Here is a 26,284-nt window from a genome sequence, read left to right as displayed (position 1 = left end):
CATTAATAAAATCCCTTTTGAGCCCATCTAAAATACCATCATTATATTCATCGACATTGTGTATAATACTTTTGAATCACATATGATGTTTTCACTAACAATCTTTTCTTGAGTGACAAGTACTCACTCTGCTAACATTATGAAATTCCCCTCATTCCCTCTGTGCCACCTAGTGACTTAGTGGGTTTCTGGGTTTTTTTAAGCTTATTTATTTATTTTGAGAGAGAAAGGGAGAAAGAGGGAGAGAACACCCAAGAGGAGCAGAGAGAGTGAAAGAGAGAGAATCCCACATAGATTCTGCACAGTCAGTGCAGAGCCTGACACAAGGCTCGCACCCATAAACCGTGAGCTCTTGACCTTTTTGAAGTCTTGCTTACAAAGACTTCCAACCCTCAGCACTTGTAACTTTAAGGACATAGTCTTAGGAAAACTTCATCCTTGTAAAAGTTTCTTAACCTTCTTTTCACCAGTTCTTTAAAAAAATTAGCACTGATTGAGACTGTTTGAGGTTAACATAACTTTTCCAAATAGCCCTTTTGTTTTTCAAAACAGATAGTTTTGAAATAGCAGCCATAGTGTTTACCCATTAGAAAGTTATATTTACTAGTATTCAAAGGAAGTATGATATAACATCAAACTTACAAACATGAACTTGACAATGGTTTTAAAGTCATCTTTCTTCATCTGGTGTTCAGATGGTCTTCACAGGCTTAATAATGGCATGGTTGTCTCGCTCCATTTACCTGGAGTGGCCATCCTTTTATTTTCTTCATGTGGTAAGATCTTGTGCATTCTGTAGAGAAAATGGAAATTTGCTCGCAAAGCCCCTTGCTCATACTTCAAACACAGCAATTTACCTTACCACATTTTTACCAGTTGTGATGGTGCCCACATGTCCTACTGGACTATGAGCTTTTTGAAGGTGCGAGCCGTCTTCTACTGAATTTGTGACCCAGGCATTGATTATGGACTTGGGAGCCTATAGGAATCCAGTGAGCTCACTATAACTTGAATATCACTGCCATATATTAGCATCAGCCTGACGATAGCTATTAATTAATGAGAAAGGACTGAATTCCAAACTGAACTTTTTGTCCAATTCCTACACATTCAGCGCAGTTCTACTGCTTTGAGCACAAAGCAAAAGACAAGTCATGGTCTTGGAGAGCGCTGTGTGCATAAGCACATGTTAGGCACCGTAGCAGTGATTTGATAAAAGTACAATGGAGGAAGCTGCGGGGGGGGGGGGGGGGGGGGGGGGAAGGGGGGAAGCTTCCGACCTGGACCTTAAAGGAAGCTTTAGAAGAAAGAATGGGGAGAAAATGAGATGAAATGTTTCCAGGGACTGGACTCCACCTCTGCGGGCTTACTTGAAGATGGAAAGGTAACAGAAAGGCCCATCAGATAATTTTTGGAAGTGTTTGAAAACCGTCAACCAAAAAATACCTCTTCCAACAACCACAGAGCCACTAATTAAAGGCCCTCCATTGATGACGTGAGAGATATGCCATTTATCTTGTGCAACATTGATGGTGAAAGCAGCAAAAGTACAGAATGAGAACCAAAAGCTCAGCACAGCCTTCCAAAGAATGACAGTGTTGCCAGAGGGAGGAGATTTTTTTCCGCTTCTGTAAGCCAAGGGGCAAGGTCAGAGCTATTGCTACAATGGCTGGTCTATGATGAAAATTTTAAAAGCACAAATAACCACTTAAGAAGAGAAAAGCCACAAACACAAAATCTAGTTTCCATTAATTTCATAACTTGTAGTTAAAGGGTTTTTCAAGTAACTGAGCCAGGTCCCAGCTGAGTGGCTGTTACTGCGGCCAGAATTGAGTTATTTTGAATCAATAAAGCTGAGATTATGGAAGGACTCGATTAGGTGCTGGTCGGACATTGTGCCCAACCTTGCTGAGGGGTGTGGGTTGGTAGAGAGCCCATTGGGAAGCTAAACCATCCTTTATTATTTGTCCTCTGGGCAAAACAAAATGATTCAGATTTGGAAACTAAATATTCAATGGGAGGAAGGGTCACTTGCCTAAAGGAATAAATAAGACCATACTGTCCATGCAGTTATGGGAAGTCAACCTTAAGGATTCTTTGTGCATCCCACAACTTGATTTCACTTCTTAATTTTTATGCTGAGTCTGAGTCTCTGCACAGAGGAGGAGATTTCTAATAGCTGATTGAGTATACAAATGAAAGTGATGGGTTTGGGAGACATCAGCACAGAGATGTGCAGGAAGGCCAGAGCCTGTGTTAAGTCGACAGGGAGCATGTGTTCGTGGCATGTAGAGGAAAGAGTGAAACTCTGAGGTGGTTGTGCCATGGACGCTAAGGGCAGAGAGTATAAAGAAGGTGACAGTGATCAACAAGGGGGAGAGGCTCCCCAGGGCCCAAGGGGGATCTCAGGGTTAAGAAGTGTCCCGTGGAGATCACTGTGACTCCAGGCAAAGTGGTGTTTGGGGGAAGGGGGAGCAAGAGTGGGACCACAGTACGAAGAAGCACAAAGGGCAGAGAGTGAGCGTAGACAGAGGTTTAAGTCCATGAATTCACTGAGTTCTCTCAAAGAAATGGCATTAAGTCCTAGCTTCCTTTCTCCAGTCCTCATCCTACATTTCCCTAACTCATCCTCATGAGGCAAGCTCTCACAAGACACCCTCCTCTGCATTTTGTCTTGTATGTCAGTGTCTCTTCTAATGTGGCCCCGGGTTAGATTCAACACTCCAGTGAAGCTGGCCAGGGTCAAGTATGCTGGGACTGTATTATCTGGCTCATATACTTCTGGTATTGTACGTAGGCTGAGGTTACAAGGGCTTATTGTTAGTCAAGGTATAATGTTGGACTATATTAATACCTGTATTCTCCAGGTCACTTTTATACGAACTGTAATGGCTTCAGAGCCATGCATAGGATATCATTCCTACTTAAATTATATTTGACTATTTTGCCTGCGAATTGAACTCATTATGAACCTTCTAAACCCCGCTTCTTTGGTCTGTAAATTATCCATTTACATATAGACTTACTGGCCTCTGGCCTACTAGTTCTTCAAAAGTAGTTGATAAAAATGTCAAAAAAGATGGCGCCTGTTTCAAATACTCCAAAATAACATCTTTCTTTGGTAAGATGATGTATTGTCAGACACTTCTGGGATAGCACTATTCAAACAATTTGATGATAGTAATTGCTGACCTCTCTTGAACACTTCTTATTATTTGCTAGGTAATTATTACAGCAACCCTATAATGTAAGATATATTACCCCATTTGACAGGTGAGACAGTTGAGGCAAATGTCCACAGTCAGAAACATTAGAGGTGTTGAAGTCGGGCTTTCTACCAGGCCCTGTGGCACGGCCAATGCTTTTAGTTATGACACTACACACCCTCTGTGCATACACTCACAATTTTCTGTCACCTTCAGAGATGACATGAGGAGATGTCCATGGAGCCTGCAGATTTACCATAATACTGTCACAGAGAGAAGTCTATATTATTTTAGCACACTTCTTCATAGATAAGCACCGGTCATTTATTATAATCACCTTTTTTTTTTTTTTTTTTTTTTGCTACATAGTGACAAACTATTTTTAGTGTCCAATTTAGAATTTTTCCAAAAAATGCTGTCATTCTTACCCATGAGATTCTAGAATAAATCTTTTCTTCAGTTTGGAAGTTGAAACATTTTCCTTGAGACCTCTGGCCATTCTACTATTTTTCATTGTTGTGTTTTATGCTCTTGGTTGCAGATACACACTTGAACTAAACCATTAGAATTGTGAAAGGGTTGTCCTCTGAGGAAAGTAAAAAGCCTCATGACCCAGGATAAACTAAGAAGCTGGAAAAGGGCAGGAACAAAAGCAGCTTAGTGGCCTCTCCCTGCACATGTATACTCCATTTCCATCTGTCTTCCCAAAAGCTTCCTCTGCTTTTCTGCAGCCTCAGAACTTTACCTTCAATATGGCCGCCCCAGCCATGACTCCACATGACCATTTGCCTCGAGCTCTTACAACCAACTAGGCTTCCCCTTGGTGACCAGTTACCAGCACGGAGTTCTCATCTTTTTTTTTTTTTTTTTAATGTTAATTTATTTTTGAGAGAGAGAGAGAGAGAAGAGGAAGAAGAAGAAGAAGAAGAAGAAGAAGAAGAAGAAGCAGGGGAAGGGCTGGGAGCAAGGGAGAGAGAGAATCCCAAGCCGGTTCCATGCTATCAGTGCAGAGCCTGACATGGGGCTCAGTGAACTGTGATATCATGACCTGAGCTAAGAGTCAGATGCTTAACCAACTGGGCCATCCAGGTGCCCCGGGGTCTCATCTTTTTGAGCCTGACAGTAAAAGCATGGATCTGGCCCACTTGTGGATGCATGCCCCTCTGGGCAGTATGACGGCTCTGGCCAGGAGAAGTGAAGTCCAGTCCTCTGGCCAGTGTGGCTCATAGATTGTGTGTGGGGGCATGGTTTCTGCTGGCATGTTAAAACATTTCTTTACACTCATAAATTCAGTAAGGTTACACAATTAATTTGTGATAACTATACCTTTCTGTAGTGCAGGATATAACTCAATCAAGCCCAAAAAATTCATTTAAAGGAATTGACTGCCTTATCATGTAAATTGGATCTCATTGTCTCTTCTTCTAGTTTCAAAATTATAGTAGATATGTTTGTTTTCCCTTCATCACATTATGCTCTTTTCTGAAAGTGTCGATCCATCCATATTTTGATCTTTCATTTGCCCTAATCTTAGCTTTAGAAAGTAGACATTTTTTCTAACTGTGCAGTTTCCCAAAGTTGAGCCAATTTGTGTGCTCATAAAATGGTCAGAAAGCTATATAAGCTCCATTGTTCCTTCTTAATTGATTTCTTCAGAGGTTTCCCTTTTTATTGCCCCAAAAGTTATTCCTGACTTTGTGGGCAGAATTTAATTTTATGAGAATTTGTCATCTGTGTTGAATTTTCTTTCTTTTCTCTATTGCTTCTCTTTTTTCTTTAATTTTGAATTGTTTTGGTCCATGAGCTCATATCTCCTTTTGAAGTTGGACTCCCTAAAACCTTAGGCCCATGGCTGGTATAGTCAGTATCACAGTCTCCAGGGACATGGATCAGTGTCTCCTAGTGTTTTGTTCTACATTAACAACCACTTTTCTGCTGTCCAGAAATAATCCAGAGTAGCATTTCTCTTCACTCTTTACTTTTTGAGAGAGGAGAGCATTTAAAGAATTCATCAAATTCCATGCTTTTTCCAGTTTTGACATCTGAGAGATGTCCAGATGGTTGAAATTATCTCCCCTTTGCCACCCCTGCGTGTCTCTTTGTGCTGCACTAGTGTCCACATATTTCCTTGGGAACAAATTGGAATCTCTACTGAGGAAGAACCCCATGTGAAGGTGAAGCCCCTGTAACTGTCTGCATTCCAGAGTCACTTGGAGATCTTGTTAGAAAAACATATACCTAGACCTCACCCCAGACCTACTTAACCAAAGTCTCCGGGAGTCTCACTAGAGACGGCACCACCGCCCCCACCCCACCCCACCCCACCCCCACCCCCCCACCCTCAGAGCTCTTGGGCCAGCACTTGAAATCACTGTCTGCAGCCCACTTTGACTCTGACAGCACATTTTACCCTCACTTCAAAGCTCTCTTCGGGGAGTTATAAATATTTTTAATAGGTATCTTCTTAATGTGTCCCTTCAAGTGCTATCATTGAATGTTTCTCTTTCAATAGGTCTTACTTGTCCATTCCTATAAGATGAATCACATCTTTTTCTCACCAAGACGCAGTGATACCATCATTATATTTATCTCATCATATAAAGACATCAGCTTTACTTTGCAATTTTTGTGTTCTGATTCGAAACTTTTCTCCCCCACCCGTGTTTATTTGGCACCTTTGCCGCTATTATCTTCCAGCTCATTTCTTTTTGTTTTTTTTTTTTCTCCAGCTCATTTCTGTATACCTTTCCGGTCCTTCCCCTTCTCAAATCCTCTTGATTATGTCAGTGACTTCTGTCCAACGCATTTCCCAGTCTTCATAAGATTGATGTTATCTCTTGGCAAATCCTCTCTCTGATGTCATCTTGTCCACCAGACGTTTATATTATTGTTAATTACACTCCCGTGTCCTCTTCCAATTACAAAATCATGCATTTCAAGCGAAAGAATGGACCCAAACCGAGTCTTCAAGTCCTACACTTGTGTTTTCTAAGTCTGCGGCCTGAGCTACGCAATTTTCCATACCGCAACTGTGAAACACCAGGCCCGGGTGATATTGCGATTAGTTAAGATAACACGAGCTGTTGTTATACGTTCTCAGATGCTTTGTGTACTACAAGTTTATTTCTCAGTCGTGTTAGAGAGCATGCCTTCCTTGCCTTCCACATGGTGATTCAGGAACCCAGACAAAAGGGAAGTCTATTTGGGGAAGCCCTCATATCTCTCTCTGCCGCAAATGTCGATAGATGTTTTACAAATACCAGTTTGAGAAATGCTGAATTAAACACAGTCAAATAGGGGTTGTTGTTTTGTTCCGCATTTGCTGCGGTATGTCCTCAAGCCATACCACCCTAAATATGCATTATTCATTCCCATATCCATTCATCTGGTCATTCAAATACATTTCAGACACATAGACTGTGTCCCTTCCTTGTCTTCCCCGAGGAATAATAACTTACCAAGTTCAAAGAGAAGTTGTGTTGGAGGAACTGTCAGAGCTAACGCAGCTGCGAGTTCGAGTGGCAAAGGTAGAGTTTAATCCGTCACGTGCTCCTACAGTGGGATCCAGCACGAACCGCACTCCCTTCACTTTGTAGGGAGGCGACTAGACGTTTTAAAGGGAGAATGAGGGAGTTGGGAGGGGGCAGCAGCCCGAACACTCAGGGAAGTGAGAAATGACAAAAGGTTAGTCCGTGTCAGTGTGGCCAGGCCAGCTGCAGCATGCTGTTGGCTGCAGCCATGGGAATTAGGATTCTGCCCTCCCACATGGACTGGGAGCCAGGGTCCCATCCTTCCTGAAGATTACATTTCAAAGGCATGGCTCTCAGATCCTTGAGAAAGTACTCCTGAGTCCTAGGAGGCACACATACATCTCAAAGGGACAGAGGAAGGATTCACACCTATAAGCCCTTTTTAGTAAGTGTTCTATGAAAGGGTGGTCAGGGGCCCAGCCTCAGGTGTTGGCTGGAACAAACCGTCAGTTCTTCTGGTTGCCTTGAGCTTTTCTCAGGCAGGCACTTTAAGCGGGGCAGGGGTCATCCTGGGGATGTGACCTTGAGCTGTTAGAAACCATGTTAGTGTTTAAGTCTTTTAATATGGGGGGCGTGAGTGGATGAAAGCACGTGTGCCCAGAGTCCTCATTTTTTGTAGGCCAAGGTTGAGGCTTAGTCAGGAAGAAGGTTCAGAGAGGCCTGGCTAGAGTCGAGCCCAGGAGAAAATCCTTGTCAGAACTGAAGGAAGTCCAGTGTGGCTGAGGCTGAGTGTGGGGCTTCTGGGTGGATGGGACCCTGCGAGCCAGCGAGCGAGTGAGCGTAGCCCAGCACTGAGGGGGCATGAGGAGTTTCAGGGACCTCCCCTGGAGCAGCAAGAGGTCTTTCAGGAGTGTGAGCCTGAAACGGCCTGCTCAGATTGGCGCCTTTAAAGACTCTGGCTTTAAGGGAAAATGGAAGGGAGGTGAAAGTAACTGTGGAGATCCAGTGAGGGGGTGGCTGCAGCCCAGGCGAGAGAGAGAGGGCACCAGTTCCTTGCAAGCTGAGGAGGGAGAATGTAATAGAAGGATTTAGAGCACCGAGGAGGTAAAATCAGCAGAAGTGGACCAATGATTGGATGGGACTGGGGCTGGTCTAGGCGAAGACAAGGCTGAGATATAATTAATGGTTCATCTCTTAAGACACTTGAGTTTCCTCTTGCTTTCTGTCTGCAGCTGGCGTCACTGATGCATTTGGCACTTCTCACAAAGGATAAATGATACAGCCAACATTTTAGTCCGCTTACTTCACTCGAAGCTCTGTTAAATATAACAAAGAATATGTTGATTCCATTGACTAAAGGAGTTTTGCATGTGATCATTATAATTTAGAAATTACTATTATTTCTTTAATGTTTATTTGTTTTTGGGGGGGGGGGGAGGGACAGAGAGAGAGGAAGACACAGAATCCAAAGCAGGCTCCAGTCTCTGAGCTGTCAACACAGAGCCCGATGCAGGGCTCGAACCCACAAAACATGAGATCAAGACCTCAGCTGAAGCTGATCGCTTAACCGACTGAGCCACTCAGGTGTCCCTAGAAATTATTTTTAGTTTTCTCTATTATTACAGAGAATAAGGACTTTATTGTATCCTTGAATTTGACAATTCTTGTTTTAAAATATAATTACCCATGAAGAAAACATAAAGAAATTATTCTTGAGGACTTTAATTACTAAACTTCTACATGGCTCAGTTTCCAGAACTCTAAAATGCGGAGAACAGTATACCTACATTATAGAGCTGCTAGGAATTTTAAATTTAGGAAACATACATGAAGGGTTTAGAATAATACTCCACTAATAAATATTACTTATTAAATGCTACTAAGTATTATTTATTATTATTTCAACATAAACACGATTTTGTGGATTAACTTTTGCTATCTAAAATATTTTGCAGTCCGTGCAAAGCTATGATTTCCAAAACAGCCTTCCCAATTGTGATGAGGATAGATTGGTCCCATATATTGAAAGCAGGGCTTCTGTCTCCTGGCCTCTCAGCTTTTCTACAAAAGCCATGGGAATTCTATATCTGAATCTAAGAAGTATGGTAGTCAGTATCCCACTTGCCAACGGGAGAAAAGCATTTGATATTTTATGTCTTAGTAACAATGGGTCTGAGCCGACTTTCATCATCATGGCACCTCCTTAAACACTTCCTGGGCAGATGAGTCACGCTTCCTCTAACTGTCTGTCAGAGGAAGTTTGCTTCTGGGACACCTTGCATTTGGCTTAGAATTCAGAGATAAGCTCTTTTAATTCTGAGGACAACTGCCATCCCAAAACACTCATAAAAACTGACAACAATATACCAAACAATTCAATTTATGTCTCTGTACTATATATGAATCTTGCATTGTACCAATCATGATCTGGGTGCAAAAGTTTAGAATGCAGTGTATTCATTGATTATTAAGCCACATACTTCATATTATCATTAAGAGTAACAAGATGCATTTTACAAGAAATTTAAGATTCTGGTGTTGTCCAAGCAAAGGGTGATTTTTTTTTTAAATCATGAAAAATTAAAAGGAGAGCTATTTGTCTCAGTGTAATCAAAATCCCTTTCCTCAGAAGGAAATGCTGATCTTTCCTGGCCATCCCTCACAGTGAAGAATTTTCATGTGATTGCATGAATTTGCTGCAGTTAATGAGGCAGACCCACCAGCCCTCAAAAGATTGCCTTTGCTCTTGTATTCCAAAGAAACTCTGTGTGTTTCCCCTCTCAGTATTCTCTCAAATGTGAAAGACAGAATGAGGATGATTAATAATCAGACCTACAGATAACTTCCACTCTACCCTGAAGACAGGAAGAAGTACATCAGAGGCTTAAAAATTGAAAATGCCCTATCCGCACTTCCTTCCCTCGGGGACCTCACCTAGCTCTCTCCTCAGACCATCAGCAAGTGCATGGAAGTTCCTTTCTACCATCTAAGGGGCACGTGGCTTGAATGAGAACCCATAGCTCAGAATGCTAAATTTTAAAATTAGGGATTATCGTTGTGGATTTTCACTAATTAGCCTGATTGTCCACTTTGTAAAATAAGGAAGAGGGGCACCTGGGTGGCTCAGTCAGTTAAGTGTCCAACTTTGGCTCAGGTCATGATCTTGCACTTTGTGGGTTTGAACCCCGTGTTGGGCCCCGTACTGACAGCTTGGAGCCTGGAGCCTGCTTCGGATTCTGTGTCTCCCTCTCTCTCTCTCTGCTTCGCCCCTGCTCATGCTCTCTCTCTCTCTCTCTCTCTCAAAAATAAATAAACATTAAAAAAATAAATAAAATAGGAAAGATTTCCAACTGCAACATTTCAGAATTAAAAAAATAAATGCCATGTTTACCCTTCGGTCCTTATATTTACTCTTTATTTAACAGGCTTTTCCCCTCTTCTTCCCTGAACTGGGAAAAGTCTGCCTGGCAGCACTCTAGATCCTTCCAGCTCAAGGTTCAATGACTTCATGTTGTTCTGTGAAGCAGATTTCTCCCTGTTTCTGAGTCCATCTCTAGCAGATGGTGACGCTTTTAGGAGGCAGAGTAATTTTTTTAAGAAAAGTTCAGTGTTTCGCTGTAGTGATGCAGTTGGCAGAGGGAACTCCTCGGTTCATGGAATTAAATGTTCATGTACACGCAGGAGAGTAGGCTTGGCTCTCAGTGCATCTCAGTTACCACCAGGGAGGGAATTAGGCATTTACTACTCCATCAGCGACTCTCAGAACTTACGTTTGTAAGAAGTCTTTAGTCCCTGAACAGCGGAAGGAAGTCTTTTTAAATAAAGAATTAGTCTAATTAATCATAAAAACCTAGTTACGATTTAAAAAAAGGAAACATTAGGGGCAAAATATGGTTTTAAATTAATGCTGAAGGAGATTACTTTATATAATAACATTTTAATGGGCTAATTTTCATGTATAAACTTGAGATCCGTATAAAAGACTACAGAAATAGAGAGTATAATATTTTTAGTAGACCAGCTGGGTGTCTGCGAACCTAAGAGGGTATGGAATTCTGAGAGTGGAAAAACATTACCAATGCATATCTATGTCAATGCAATGCTATGTCAATAGGTCCCCAAAGATAATCCTTGAAAAAATAAACTTATCTGATGACACAGGAATACATAGTCATTGCAGGAAGTTTGGAAAATATAGAGAAAGTTAGATAAAATAAAAATGATCTCAATAATAACATCATTCCTAATAATTTTTGGTGGTATTTATTTCCTGTAGTTGCTCCTTATATACTTTATTTTAATATGCAAAGGGGATCTTCTGGACACAACTATCCTATAATGACTTTTTCCCAGATCACACTAGCTTGTGAATGTTTTTCCGTGTTGTTCACTATGCCACATCATTTATGACATTGCACATCCCATCATCACGATACGGCCACCTATTCTTGTGGAACATTTAGAACTTTTTCAAATTTCCACTATTATGAGCAATGCTGAGATAAACATTCTTGTAGTTCAATCCGTGCACATATACATGTGTAGACAATGACTTGAAAAGTCAAACAAACAAACAAACAAACAAAAGGCAAAAAAGAAAAAAACAAATCAGCCTTTGTGGCTCCTAAAACGAGCAATGTATAGAAAGCAGAAACAGAAGTGTCAGTGCGCTATGAAGAGTGAACAGCGGCTAGCTGCCACATGGGAAGGAGACGATCTCATCTGGGCGTGAGACCGACATCTAATTCAGAGTGACACAGAATAACTCAGAACGTGGTCTTCGATGGGTTTCTTGCTGTCATGCAAAGCCCAGAATTCTGAGTAATTGTTTAATTTTAGATGGGTATTTCATATTTCCTGCCCCACCCTGTCAGCACATGGCAGCATGGCTTTTCCTGTGCTGCGGGGAAGACGTGTGCCTGTATATCAGACACTGCGTGGCCACGTGTCTGGTGGAGATGCTGCCTCCCGGGGCCATCGCGGAGCTATCTACAATCTACCAGGCTCTGCTTCTTAGTTTTCATCTTTAACATTTGCCTAATTTACCCTCCACAATCTGATTACGTTTTTACCCCTGCCTTAGCCTTTTCTCATCCACTAGGGGAACTTTTGCCCAACTCCACAAATCTTGTTTGGAAGCTTTTACTGTGGTTCCAGGAATATTATGAAGCCCTTCAGATTTAAAGTAAATGTGAAAGGTTCTAGGTTTATCCGAGAGATTTGTGTGTAAACGCTCTTAATAACTACTCTCATGAGGCACTTTTCATGGGTCCCTTTAGAGCTGTTTTCTGGGGGTGGGGGAAAATCTGAAGAAACGCCCCAAGAATTCACCAATTGCCACCCTTTTGGAGCACCGGTGGCTAAGCAGCTAGAGCTGCAGGCTGGCTGGACTGTCATGGGAGAGGAGGCAGTGACATGAAGAAACACGTGCAGAGACGCTTTCCCTACCGTTTGCCTCTCCCTTCCCCACCTCGCCAGCACAGCCTTGGTAGATTTCCTAACGCTGTCTCCACCACCATCCCATTAGGATCCGCCACCTCCCTCCACCCCGGCACGCGCACCAGGCTTACGCTGTCCCCCACGGTATGGTTTGCTCTGGGCCACGCACCCCACACTTGGGAATGGCCTCAGTGTCCACACAGAAGCAGGTTGTCATAGCAACACGCTGCAAGCGATTCATGTTGGCCGTCCATCTCTTCACAAGTGGTTCATTGATTCACTGCTTTCCCATCTGGTCTGCCGGGGATGATTTCTGTGAAGTGTTTTACATGAGTCAGCTCAAGTTCTCTACACCCGTCATATTTTGTCTCTCAAAACTATTTCTAGAGTGGTTTCTTTGGGGAAAAAAAAATGCCAAGGGTTAGAATAACATTTTAAGTGCATTCCACATGCCAAGTCTCACACTCAACCTAATTACACAGTGTGTCTCATTTGCTAATTACACCAACCTTATAAATACCATTATGGTGCCAGATTTATATAGAAATTGTAGCTAGGAGAGGGTGAGGACTTTTCACAAGATTGCATTCTAAGGAAAGTTTAGAGCTGGACTGGACTGTGTACCCACAGGCTGATCACGATTAATATCTCTAGTCTGCTCTTACAATAAAATTACTTCCTGGCTTGCGTTTGAATACAATCTGTTGGTGACACTGGCTTCACAAAGCTAATCTAAAAATTCATTGAGTATAGGTTTCAGAAAGTTTAACTGTGTTCTTTCTATAAGCATTAGGTGATTCTCTACTGCACCTAAAATTCTCCCTCATGGCAGGTGGGATATTTCAATACATGTTAAACTCTAAAGGATAACCTTATTTTTGTTTTTAAAGATTTGTAGTAGAAGGGGAACCAAAATTTTTTCCTGAAGTTTCTCCATATTTTAGTAATATCTTCCCAAGAGCCCCTTGATTTAATTTCTCTATTTGGTCTATATTTAATTCTTAAAATTAATGATCCACTCTAAGCAAGTTTTATTTCAGAAAAATGTCAAGGAAATAAGAAAACGTATGAATTAGAAAAAGTATGAATTAGATGCCAATCTAAAATGGAAAGAACTGAATTCTAGTTATTACTCCCCGTAATGCTAAAGTGAGTTTAGAAAGGTAGTATATCCATACATCCCATGCTTATAAATATATGAAGTAATTATACTTTTTTTCATCAAAGTCACAAATATTCAAAATCATAAAAGAAATTTAGCAGCAAAGAAGTACTTCAAAAGCACATTTCTGTTCTGAGAGTTCTTGGCAATTCATAAAGTTGATTCCCATTGAGAGAACAGGTTGAGGTTCACGTTAGCTGATACTGGGTTCCTCTGGACTCGAGTTCCAATGCTGCTACAAAATCCTTACTCTTACAAAAATTCAACTCTCTCTGTCAGTGAGGCATCCTCAGTTTTATATCTTCTACCTTGCATGCATGGTTCTTAATTAGAAGGAGTCCACGGATCATTTCATATTGCACCTGGAGTCTGAAGTCCCTAATGGTCTAAGAAACTAGGCATGTGCCAAATTATCAAACCCATGCAAAGGAAGTTGATAGAAATTGGTAAATGTGGCTTAGGCAAGAGATTTCCTTCCTCTCTGCGTGTCCACTTGAGGGTGGAGCGGGGGTGCAGAGACCTACACCACATAAATCCTAAACGAACAGGCTCCTTAAGAGAATAATTGAAAGGATTCTACACAGGAGGTTGTAATATATACACATATTTACATTTGAAGATACATTGAACTGCCAACCTGAAAATGGAAGCAGCATTGCAGATATTTAAAAAAAACAAACAAGAAACACCCCTCTCCACACGGTTATAGAACTTAGATCTGCATATTTCAAGTGAGAATCTCCATCTTTCCTTTCTTAATTTCTACTCGTTTCCTTCTGTGGACTTAATTCCAAGCTTAGATATTGTGGATCTTTAGGCTTTCTAAACACAGGGGAAATCATACCCTTCGCGGGACCAAGCCAGAATGCTCGCCAGTAGTGGCAATGAGTCACAGCTGGAATGTCCTGTGGTTAGCCTTCTGCTCTGAAAACAGAATCAGGAGCAGCAGGCACCTACTGGTTTCCATGGCAACCAGTATTTGTGTACTTTGAACAATGACTGTTCCTTTTTGTGTGGTAAATTTACGCGGGAATGAATTGTTGAGGTGACGTTAGCCATCTGTGTGAATATAAACAAAAAACCCCCCGATTTAATTAAGTGTAAACTTCAGAAGGACATAGGGTTGGGGGTTGGGGTGCTTTTGTATAGAGGTATTGTTCTCCGCTAATTAATTCATTTGTTTATTTGACATATTTAAGCATTTTCATCAATGTCTATTCGATGTTTCAGTGTGCATCACTTTCTCCCCTCCAAAGGCAAAAAGAAACTAATTGTCATTCATCAGTGTTCCCCCCCCACCCACCCCCACTCCCTGTGCCCCCCCTCGCCCCCCACCATCCCATTCACAATGTGTTATTTTAGAAGGACTGGGATTCAGGGGCTCTCCTTCAATGAGGTAATCCTATCCGGAAGGAAGAGAAAAAAGTCCCCTCCAAGTCATGTGAAAATGTCAGCTTTCTTAACCTTGCTGAGCTGGGGAGGCAAAACTACTGTAATGCTTACAGCCTTGTAGCAAATCTAAAATTCACTTCCTCAAAATGTCACTGCCTACCATTTCAGAAGACCCGTCAAGCTGAGAGCGATTGCGGTGGTGGGGAAATCTTACCTCGTGTTTTGTGGCATAAAGATGAAATAATTAAAGCTTTGGTCACTGAACTACAACCCAGAGTTAAGAATGAGCCTTCTGGAGTGGAAAATAGTGGAGTGTTTCTTGCTTATTATACCTCTGCCTGGGAACAGTATGTTTATTTTTGTATTAATTAGTTTGGGATTGGAATCGGTACACTGGATTTAATAAAAAAGAAAAAGAAAATTAAAAAAAAAACCCTCTGAAGCTGGGATAAATACCCTACAGTGAAGCAGTAACTTAGGAGTAAACAGATTGCAACATGGCCCTCCTCCCCTACTGGTACCTCCCGCCTTAGATGGAGGGATCTGAGGGCAGAAACGAAGGGCTTTGGGTTTTCCCTCCTCTTTTTGTGTTGCTTTATTCTTTCTCCCATTTTTTGCTCCCTCATTATGGCTTCTGTCAACTAGCCTATGAAGGAGACACTTGTTAATTAATATACCTAGTCAAAGCAGCAGCGGCCTTAAAAAAGACAAAGGAAACTGAAGCAATAAGCCTGAAAAATAAATTTCATCTTTATTCGTTTGCTTCAAATGCTTAGGTTTATTACCTAAGGGTGAGTTATCTAACAGACTTCTGAATGTCTCTCTTTAAATCTCTGCTGACCTTCCCCCAAATATCACAGGCATGTATGACTGATGACCAGCTAGTTTTGAGAACTCCATGAGACAGGCCAAGATTTAGAAATCTGTAATTTATTGTGATCTTGAACAAGGCCCTTCCTGATCCCTGCCACCAGCCCTTCTACAGAGAGGCTCACAAAGGATCCAGACCCTTTGTTGCCTAAAAGAATCATGCTGAAATTTAGGACTCTAAGACCCTGATATGTACCTAACTATGTAGGATTCAAGTAATAGGGCAGATTAAATCCCACTGAAATAAATGCAGCTGTGGGGGAAATCATCGTGTTTGTTCCATTGTTTTTGTTCATTGAAGATGTATTGGGAATGTGCCCTCGACAAAGCCCTGAACTAGACAGAGGAGACTGGGAGAGGTGCTCTGGGCTCTAAGGAAACCCATAATCAGTAGGGGAGATGAGGCCCACATGGCTGGCAGTAGAACAGAGGGGAATGGAACCATTTCTACAAAGAAGCACGAGTACAAGATGAGGGGTTTCAAAGGAAAACTAATTCGTGAGTGAATCCCTAGGGATTAGGGAAGGCTCCATAGGGTGCTTTGTAGAATTTGATGATAAAGTTTTCTGTGCTCTCATCAATATGTTTCAAACTATATCATAACATTTCAGTAAATAAAAATAATTTGGCCAATTTGGAACTTACTGAATCCAGATTACACATGTACCTACAGACATATTCATTCAAACACATGCACTCACACATACTCTTATATATGTGTACTCTACAGGAGAATGATCAAGGAAGTCTGTTAGTTTATGATCAGGTATTTTCAATTTTGTTTCATGGACAGTTCATCCCAAGGGTAACCAGAACAAAGTAGACAATAATGTGGACGTTAGTAGAGGAAAAGAAAAATATAATGGCCTGAGTCACGAGGAGCCAATTGTTTTGGATTATCATGATCTTTCCTGATTGAAAGAGATATGGCAGAGAAGTTTATTTATTTTTTAGTTTAGAGGTGTATATCTGATGAAATGAATAAATGAGGCAGATAAAGGGTACACGACAGGATATACAAATACCTCAATGGGAAAGTGAGCAAAAACCACAGCAGAAAAGTTCCAAGAGAAGAAATATAAATGCCTAATAAGCACGAAAAACCTTCAACCTCAAAGTAACATAAGTTGAGCCAATTACAAAACCAAACATATTTTCCCTATCGGTATCAGCCCAAAAAATAATAGCAGTCACGGGGTGCCTGGGTGGCTCAGGTGGTCAGCATCCAACTCTTGATTTCAGTTCAGGTCGTGATCTCACAGTCTGCGGGATCGAGCCCGCATCGGGCTCTGCTCTGACAGCATGGAGCCTACTTGGGATTCTTTCTCTCTCCGTCTCTCTTTTGACCCATATCCCATGCACGCATGTGTGTGTGCTCTTTCTCTCTCCAAAATAAATAAGATAAACTTAAAAAAGAATATCAGTTGTAATTGCCAAAGTCCCATTGTAGTAAATTGCTGGTGGGGGATACATTGGTATAAACTTTCTGGTAAGAGACTTAATAATATAGATCAAGAGCCATAAAAGATTATATTCTCTGATTCATTCCCCTTATAGGAATCTTTCCTGAGGGACATTTAAAATATCAAACAAACATCCATATTGGCAAAAAATTGGAAATGTCCTTAAATGAACAACAATAGAGTATTAGAAGCATTTTACGCCACCGTTAAAAATGTTTACACAGAGTATTTGCTGACATGCTTAGAAAAAAATAAGGAACACACTTAAATGTATAGCCCAAGCTTGTACACACACATATATACCTGGACACATAGGTATATGTATACATACACAAGCAATGAAAAAAAAATGTTGACAAGAGAAACTTCTGGTTTTAACAAAATATTAACAGTGGTTATCTTCAGTGGAATTAAATTTTGTATTCATTTTTTACATAGCTCTCTAAGCTGTCTAAATGCTTATGTTAGTATTTATATATATTTATATAAATTAGTATTTATATATATATATTTATATATATGTATCTTTCAATTATAAGATTGCTGTTCAACGAGCATCTCTTATATGTCATTAACGTGTGAACACATCTCATCTGGCCCACCATTTCCTTATTCTGTGCCTAGATTACACTTTCGAGGGAACTTGCTAGGCCGACATAAAACCAAACACTAATATTTGGATTTCCAGATTTATTGGGCTTAGGACTCACCCATAAAGTCTCTCTATATAATCACCTATTTTTAATTTGTTAATTCTTATATTAAGCCTCCTGTGTTCAAACCACCTTAGCAGATTTACCCTTAAGCTCAGCCAAGGAACAGCTTTTGCTACATGAACAGACTTTACTTTTTCCCCGTGACACACCATGTAAAGCTCCCCACCCTGGGAAGTTTCTCCTTGATTCCAGCTCTACGACGGCCCCCAGCGGATGGGGCGCTACTGTGGAGCTGACCTACCGCCTGCAGGGAGTACCACGGGCTCCAGGCTTCAAGTGCTGTTCCACACCGATGGGGTCGGTCACCATGAGAGAGGATTTCAGATGCAGTGGTTCATTCATGGTAAGCCCTGGGCTGATCTTAGTTGTATTGGATGCTTGATACTTGACCAAGAATTCTTCCTTTCCCAGCTCTCACTTTGGAAACGATACCACCACAAATAATGGGACTTGGGTCACAATCTGGTGCAAGGCCTTGGAAACCTTCCTCAGACACTGGAGGGTTAATCCCGGCAGGGTTAAGAGAGGACAGCACTTGGAGAGCTGCTGAAGTCAGTGCAACAATAAATCACCCAAGAGAAAGGAGGGGAGCAGAGTGAAGTTTCTGGCGGGAGAAAGACCTGTCCGTGGGTGTGGCAAGCAAATGGCAAGGTGGCATTGGGGTCTCCCAGGGGGAGTGGAATGGAAGGAGGTCCCAGGCTTATTCTGACATTAGCAGAGAAGGAAGGGTGGGGATCAAAGGGCAAGAATGAGTCAATCCAAGAGAGAAGGGGAAGGGCATGCTTTGGGCTGAGAGGGGAGCAGGAGTAGAGAACTCACTGGCACTAAGCCAGGGCATGTGTTTTACCTGCCAGACAGAGTAGGGCCACCCACCTACGAACTGGTGCTTCAGAAAGTAGGTAGGGATAATTATTCCTTTGAGGATGAAAATTCATGTTTAACGAGGGTTCTGAAACTTGTAGATTGACCTCTTGTGGCTCAGTCTAAAGAGAGTAGGCCCCAAAGTGGCGATTCTCAAGATGTGGTCCCCTGAGAGCAGCATCAGCATCACCCAGAACTTGTTAGAAATACAAATTCTTGGGCCCCATCCCAGACCTGTGGAAGCCCAATAATCTGTGCCTTAACTAGTCTCCCTGGTGATTAAAGTTTGAGATCCACTCTCCCAGAGTGATCCACACCTAACAAGTATAGTCCTTGTACGGGACACCTGGGTGGCTCAGTCTGTTAAGTGTCCGACTTTGGCTCAGGTCACGATCTCATGATTCATGATTTGAGCCCCACGTTGGGCTCTGCGCTGACAGCTCAGAGCCTGGAGCCTGCTTCGGATACTGTGTCTCCCTCTCTCTCTGTGCCCTTCCCCTCTCACGCTCTGTCTCTCTCTCTCTCTCTCTCTCTCTCTCTCAAAAATAAATAAACATTTAAAAAAACAAAATAAGTCCTTGTGACTATTATAGTAGCAGTTCTCAACCAAGGGCTTGGGGCTCACTGGTAGAGTTGCGATATTATACCAGGACTCACACGCAGACATGTAAGCTGTGGCCCGACTGTCAAAGTCAGGGGTGAGCCCAAGGTGAGCACACATAAATGTGTATTGTGGTTGACTGTTGAGCGTTGTTAAAATCATAGGCCATTTATTATATGAATCATAGCGTTGTACATAAGTGAGTACCCTTATTGTAGACTTGAATGTTAGGTGTTCTGTTAATATGAACTGGAGACAGAGTCTATTTCTGTTAAAAATACAAGTGTGGGGCTTTCAGCATTTAAAAGTATTCAGTGGTAATCCACAATGCTCCTTATAGCTTGAAATACAGATTATGAATTCCCAAAGTGAACGAGCTATGATAATTAAGCCTGTGGGATTTCTGGACCGTTCTCTTCATCAAGTGGGTAGATTTAACCTTGGAAGGTCAATTTATTGATCCGTTAAGTGAAGGGACTGGATTGATTTATCTGTGTACTGTCGTCCATCTCTAGTATTCTGTGATTCAGAAATGGCGTGATTCTAAGGTAACTAGAAAACAGTGTGAAAACACCTAGAAGAAACAGGAACGTCTTGAGAAATGACCCAGATTTTCAAGGGCTGGGGATATTTTCCAGACAGTGCTTCTCAGACTTTCATGTGCATGTGAATCACTGGAGGTCTTGTTAAAATGCAGAGTCTGATACAGGAGGCTGAGGTGTTTCGAAAAGCTTTTAGGTCGTGCTGATGTTGCCACCCTGTAGACCCCACTTTGAGGAACAAGGCGAGAGCAGATGTTAAGGCGGGAGAAAGTAAATGGTAGGAAGACAGCATCTCTAGAGACTAGAGGAAGCTTGTAAGGTGCTTCAAGGTCTTGGTGTACTAACGGCAGAAAAATCTCACCAATCTCTCAATGTCAGGAGGATATGAACTAGGGCCTCTGTGAGAAAGAACCTTAGTGCTTCCGAGATCCAAAGGGGAGAAAGCTTGCATGTGAGACAGAGGGTGGAAAGGAGGAAATGGTAACCAGGAGGGTTATCTAGGGTCCTCAACCCTAGATACACATTGGAATTGCCTGGGAATTGTAAAGAGAACCCATGCCTGGGTTTCAGCCTTCAGAGATAGAATTCAGTTAATCCTTGGTGGGACCCTGACAATTGTTAATTTAAAACACCTCCCTAAGGAATTCTGCAATGCATCTAGGGTGGAGGGTTTTAGGAGCAGTGATTTTGTTGATGCTGGTTATATTTTTCTTCTCAGTGGGTTGCTTCCTCTCCCTTCCAGGCTGTTCTAGCTATCCTACCTCAAGGCCACACTTAAGAAGTGTGATTTCAAGGATGTTATAAGGATGTTATTGGCTACACTGGGTTATTGTATCACTGGATTCTTCTAGCCAACATGCTAGACACAGTTGAATCCTCTGCTGAAAGCTTTGAGGTTTTGTTGGGAAAATTTTTTCTACTAGCTCTATTTTGAATCTGTCTTCCTTTGGAAAGGTCAAAGACACTCTCTGTCTATTCTCTCTTCCTGTTTATTATTTCACAACTTTCTTCCAATTGCAGAAAACTTGCTAAGCTTGGAATCAGAGTTGTACAACCAAATTTTGATGGCTGGGACCAGAACTGAACTTTTTTTTTTTTTTAACTCTATGCTGTCCACTATATATAAATTACACTTCAAAAGAACCTTCTTTTTTTTATTTTTAATGTTTACTTATTTACTTATTTTGAGAGAGAGAGAGAGAGAAGTGCTAGCAGGGGAGGGACAGAGCGAGAGAAGAGAGAGAGAAATTTCCAAGCAGGCTCTGAGCTGTCAACTCAGAGCCCAACATGGGGCCTGATCCCACAAACCATGAGCTCACAATGTGAATCAAAATCAAGAGCAGGCTGCTTAACCAGCTGAGCCACCCAGGTGCCCCTGGGAAGAACCTTCTGGAAAGGGATTCTTGGTAGTCTAGATCAGTGCAAAATTAACTATCATATACTATAGTTATACAACACTGCATGTACACAGAGTTTCTACTCTGCATTTTGATGTGGTCTTTTAGCTTGAGATAGCCTAAGGAGAGAGGCCAACAGAAAAGACGAGGGTCAGAGAAGAGTTCTTTGATGGGAGAGGCTCCCACCCTTCTTACCCAGCAGAGATAGACTGAAGACATAAATCTGGTTTCACAGATTTATGTGTCTGTGAACACACAGACTGCATGTTCAGTCCACAGATATTAAGGAGCTGTTTTGGGCCAGGTGCTGTGATGGGGCTGGGGCCAGTGTGTGACTCCCACCTGCAGGCCTGGTTCCTGGTTTTGTAGAGCCACGGGAGCACAGAAAAGGGAATTTGATCTAGACAGGAGGTCAGAGAAGTCCTGCGTGAGAATAGGACCTATGAACTAAAATCTAAGAAGGAGTAGGGGTTACACAGGCAAATAGGAGAAGGAAAAGGTTTCCCAGTAGAATAAGGTCCCTGTGGGGGGGAGAAAGCAGGGTCAGTATGGGGGACTCAAAGCTTTGGGTGGCTGGGGTTTAAGGTCAAGGGGAGGAGTGCCGGAGACCTGAGCCATGGCCACAGCATTTGGGTCACTCACAGTTAAGGGCTCAGGCTGGTATGGGGCCACACCCTCTCTTCATGTAAGTCCTTCAGATTTCAGAGAAAGGAGTTCTGATGAGACCTTGAAGCACCGAAGCAACACGGCGTGTTGTGGGATTCGAGATACAAGCTAAGATACAAATACAAATAAATGCAAAAGAAACAGATGCAAAATCCAAAACACATTTAAAAACTGGTCTCAGTGTGAAAGTACGGTTGAGTGTGCTTGTGCGCGTGCCTATGTGAATGTATTTCAAGAAGCACTTCTCTGCGCAGCCCCTCCCGACCTCGGTGTCAGAGTGAGGATCACATGGCCGGGGCCCAGGCCACCAGGCCTGACACTAGCCCTGAGGCTCCTTTTCCTTCCCTGGCTGGAAGGAAGTGCCCCTAAACCCCTAGCCTCTCTTCTTTCGAGATGTCTCATGTTAGGCTCTCGGGCCCCGCCCCCTAGCTCTTTTCCAAACTGTGCGGTAAGAACCCCCAAAAGCTCTTCACTGAGAATTCAGAATCTACACTGGCATCCTTTCCCGAACATTGCTACTGAGGGAGAATTCTGCCCCCCCCCTTCCCCCAACACTTCATTTATTTTGCCAATTAATAAATAAGCCTGTTTCCAAAATGTGCTTCTTTGTCAACTGCACAGATCTCCTATTTGCTCTGAAAGCACGGATCTACAATCAGGCTTTATTCGCGGGTCCAAATTTAAAGCGGCTCTGTAGATGGGAGATTAAACCGCACCGCCTCGCCTTTATGCGAACCATCAAAGAGAATCCCACTCTGGAAAGAAAGAAATGGCCACAGTTGCCCTGCCTGGCTAAACGGTTCCCGGTATTCAGTGTTGACAGCATTGTCCAGGGGCTGCGTTCGGCCTCCGGGGCCTCCATCTGGGTTGCTAAGGTCTCTTGCAAGCTGTGTGAATAGAGGCCTCCCGGCCAGCCGTGCACAGCCCACGCCTCTTCGGCTGCCCCTCCTGGGGGCCCTCTTTCACCGGCAGTGGACTCCGGTGCACAGACAAGGGCAAGGAGCTTTGTGAGTGAAAAAATGACATTTGCAAAAGGAGAGAACCCCTCAGCTGGGAATAGCAGGGGAAGGGCTAAGTGGCATGTGATCGGGAGGTGATGTCACCCTGGTTTTTCACAAAGCAAAGTGTGGCCTTTTCTTTGGGGAGATAGATGACATCAGCCTCTCCAACGGGGGCCGGTTCCATTTTACCTTCTTTGTAGCTGTTGACGAGGTTTCCCAAGGCTTGAGGGTTTTCAGAAATCGGCTGGGGGGAAACATTTAAAAACCCTTATCAAAATCCTACTCGGCTGCTTTGGTTTGAACATGAGCCAGTGCCTCCTTGAGTACCTGTGACCATGTGGCACCGGATGAAAAGGCTTTAAAAGAATGTATTTTTAGAGCCCTGGCAAAGCACCTCCATGAGGTCAGCAGTGTTTCTCTTTGACCTTCCCTCCGCTTCTCTTTCCCTCACATGGTCTTTTCAATGGTTTTTGTTTACTTTGGGTCTTTCAGGGGAATCCCTTCTCACTGGTAATTTTTTATTCCTTTTGTGACTGAGAGTATGTGTACTGGGGTTTCTGGGAGGTTTATCCTTTGAGGACAATTGTTTTATCTTTTGTGATCATATTATCCATTTGCCTTATGGCGGGTCATCCCTCTTCGTGTCCGAGGGTGAGTAAACCTGGCTTTTTATTTTGTCTTGTTTTGTTTAAAGTTTATTGATTTATTTTGAAAGAGAGAGAGAGAGAGAGAGAGAGAGAGCAGGGGAGGGGCAGAGAGAGAGATGGGGAGAGAGAGAGGGAATCCCAAGCAGGCTCTGTACTGACAGTGCAGAGCCCGATGTGGGGCTCAAACTCACGAACCGTGAGATTACAACCTGAGCCAAAGTCAGATGCTTAACCTACTGAGCCACCCCAGACTTGGCTTTCTGAGGCCATCCAGGCCTGCTTTCCAAAGAACAGACCGTTTGCAATTGTGCATCGTGTTACAGTGATTGCACGTAGCCTTTGTAAGCAGGAATTTATCAAGATCGTGTTTTTAATTCATTCAACCTACCAACCAACCAGCATATATTGTTTTCACTACCAGGCTCAGCGCATGATGTTGAGAATATAGAGAGTGTATTAGTTTGCTTGAGTGGCCATGAGCACATATGACAGACCGGGTGGTGGGCTTACACAGCAGAAACTTACTTTTCATAGTTCTGGAGGCCTGAAGTCCAAAATCGAGGTATTGGGCCCTGAGGCCTCTCTGCTTGCTTGCAGATTGCAGTCTTCCTGCTCTATGTCCTCTCATGGCCTTTTCTCTGTGAGCACACATCCTGGTGTCTCTTCATGCATCCACATTTCCTCTTCCCATAAAGCCGTTAGTCAGACTGGATTAGGACCCACCCCTAGGAGACCTCATTTTGACTTAATCACCTCTATAATGGCTTCATGTCCAAATACAGTCATATTCTAGGTACTGTGGGTCAGGACATCAGTATAAGAATTTCAGAGGAGACAGCTCAGGCCATAACAGAGAAGAAGGAGAGAGCATCCTTGACTTTAGGGAGTTAGTCATCTAGTAGGGGAGACAGACAAATAAACCAACTGTAGAAATAAATCCATAATCCATGATGCTGTGGGAGCAGAGGAAATGGGCGATAGCCTGAGGGAGTGTGGGAGTCTCTCCTGACAGCTTTGGTACTTGAGCTGACTTTTTTTTTCTTTTAGTGTTTATTTATTTTTGAGAGAGAGAGAGAGAGAGAACAGGGGAGGGGTAGAGAGAGAGGGAGACACAGAATCCAAAGCAGGCTTCAGGCTCTGCCCCTTAAGCTGACTCTTCAAGAATGAGCAAGAATTGATCAGTCAGACAAATATCTGGGAGAGGAGGACATTTCTAAGTAGAAGCAGAGAGGCTTGGGATAGCACCAAAGTTTTGTAATGGGCAAGTATTTCAGTTAGAGCACAGCTTCTCAATGTCAACTCTAAAGGCGTGAAAATTGGTTCTTAGGAGAGTGAAAAAAAATCTTGTGCTTAACGGATAAAGCTCAGATATGTATCATACATAACATATAGTATATCTGTAATGTTAACACTCCATGGCAGAGAACCTGGGAAAAAATATCTAGGAAGGTTCCCTAGAAGGGCAATAATGAACAAACAGTTGGGAAACACTGAGCCACACGGAGCGGTGGGGGGTGGCATGAGGGGATGTGGTCAGATATCAGTTGATAAGAACCATTGCAAGAACTTGGATTTTATTTCCTGTGGCCTGTCCCAAGCCTGCCTCTGCATGATGAAGGATTCACAATAGTCTGGAGGTATGATGATCGCAGTGAAAGTGATTTTATGAATTGTGGTCAGCAAAGATCCAAGGCACGCTCACAAGGCCGGGATGTGAATCACACCGTCTGGTCCTAATGTGAGACAGAGGCCTTTCTCTCTGCTGGTGACGAATTGCTTTCATAGTGTTACTTCCTGTTGGGCGGTGATAGATACAATGTCGTAGAGAGAAACTGGTTTGAAACACCCGTCCCTGTCTGCCTTTAAAGTAAGCCTCATTGACAATCAAGACTGTGCCTTTTATTCAGTAAGTCAGTAAGCAATCTCTTGGTAAAGACAAATGGGTAAAAACATAGGCTTCTGTGATTGTCTTATTCTTTAGTGTGATATAAGATAAATCCTGTCCGGTTTGGGTAGAAATTTAAGTAAAAGAGAAGCTTTTAAGAAACATTAGTTCTGTTTAAGTTAAAACTTATTTCCATAAACACTGACTAGGCTTTCTTTTACATTTATATGTGTTATATCCTATCCTGCTTCCCCTGGCTAGTTCAGCCTATTTGGTATTTTGAACTTTCATCTTTGCGATACCCACAGCAAATGGACAGTCTTAGTATAGAACCAAGAACAGATTTCTGCATTAGGATACATTGTCTTATTTTTATGTATGGCAAATTCTCATATATTTTTTTTGCAAAGAAGCTCTTAATGGATGATGCTAATTTAAAAAAATCTGTTCATAAATTAACTCACGTTTGTTAAATTGGGATAATAATTTGCTAAAAAAAAACCATGCATCTGTTTTTGCATTGGCTTGAGAACTTTTCCACCAAGGTCCTCATAATCTGAGACAGCAGTAAACATATGCAGACATTTCAGAATGAGTGGGAAAGCTAAATCCTGACGTTATTTGCCTCCTTGACAACAGAAGATACACATACACACAGTTGACCTTCATTTAACGTTGGCTCTCAGTCTTGCAACCAGGGAGGGCCTTTTAGCAGCCTTGCATCCCAATTCCCATGTCCCTACTATTTGAAAAACTTTTGAGTTCTATTTCCATTGCTACTCTTTGAATCAGTTATAAAAAGAAAGAGAAAACAAAATAAAACAAAACAAAAAACAACAACCCCATACAGCCATGACCTTCCCAAATCACATATTGCACAATTTATAATAGTCCTTCAGATTTGGGCCAAAGGAAGGGTTTTCTTGAATCTTCTATTTGTGTTCTTGTTCCCTGGCAACAACATCC

The 26,284-nt window shown here is 42.4% G+C and overlaps 1 protein-coding gene and 1 long non-coding RNA gene across 4 annotated transcripts in view; one reads left to right on the top strand and one right to left on the bottom strand.

Moving 5' to 3' along the window:
- The window catches only part of CUBN (cubilin), a 273,318-nt gene that overhangs the window by 84,617 nt on the left and 162,417 nt on the right, over positions 1–26,284 (top strand). For both annotated transcript variants that reach the window (XM_007081262.3, XM_042991151.1), the window contains one exon: positions 17,911–18,061. In XM_007081262.3, coding sequence (XP_007081324.2) covers positions 17,911–18,061 — 151 coding nt within the window. The remainder of the gene's footprint in view (positions 1–17,910; positions 18,062–26,284) is intronic.
- On the bottom strand, positions 258–14,531 carry LOC122240232. Of its 2 annotated transcripts, XR_006219657.1 has the most exons (4): positions 14,122–14,531; positions 12,238–12,428; positions 6,665–7,992; positions 258–793 (listed from the first exon to the last, which is right to left on the bottom strand). It is a non-coding gene; the product is annotated as an uncharacterized LOC122240232 (long non-coding RNA). The 2 variants fall into 2 exon arrangements; XR_006219658.1 differs by lacking the exon at positions 258–793 and having other exon boundaries at positions 7,730–7,992; positions 12,285–12,428; positions 14,122–14,525.

Source organism: Panthera tigris, chromosome B4, assembly GCF_018350195.1.
Source record: "Panthera tigris isolate Pti1 chromosome B4, P.tigris_Pti1_mat1.1, whole genome shotgun sequence".
NCBI classification, from domain to species: domain Eukaryota; kingdom Metazoa; phylum Chordata; class Mammalia; order Carnivora; family Felidae; genus Panthera; species Panthera tigris.
The sequence above is the reverse complement of the archived record's forward strand: the minus strand, read 5'-3'. Positions and strand labels throughout refer to the sequence as shown.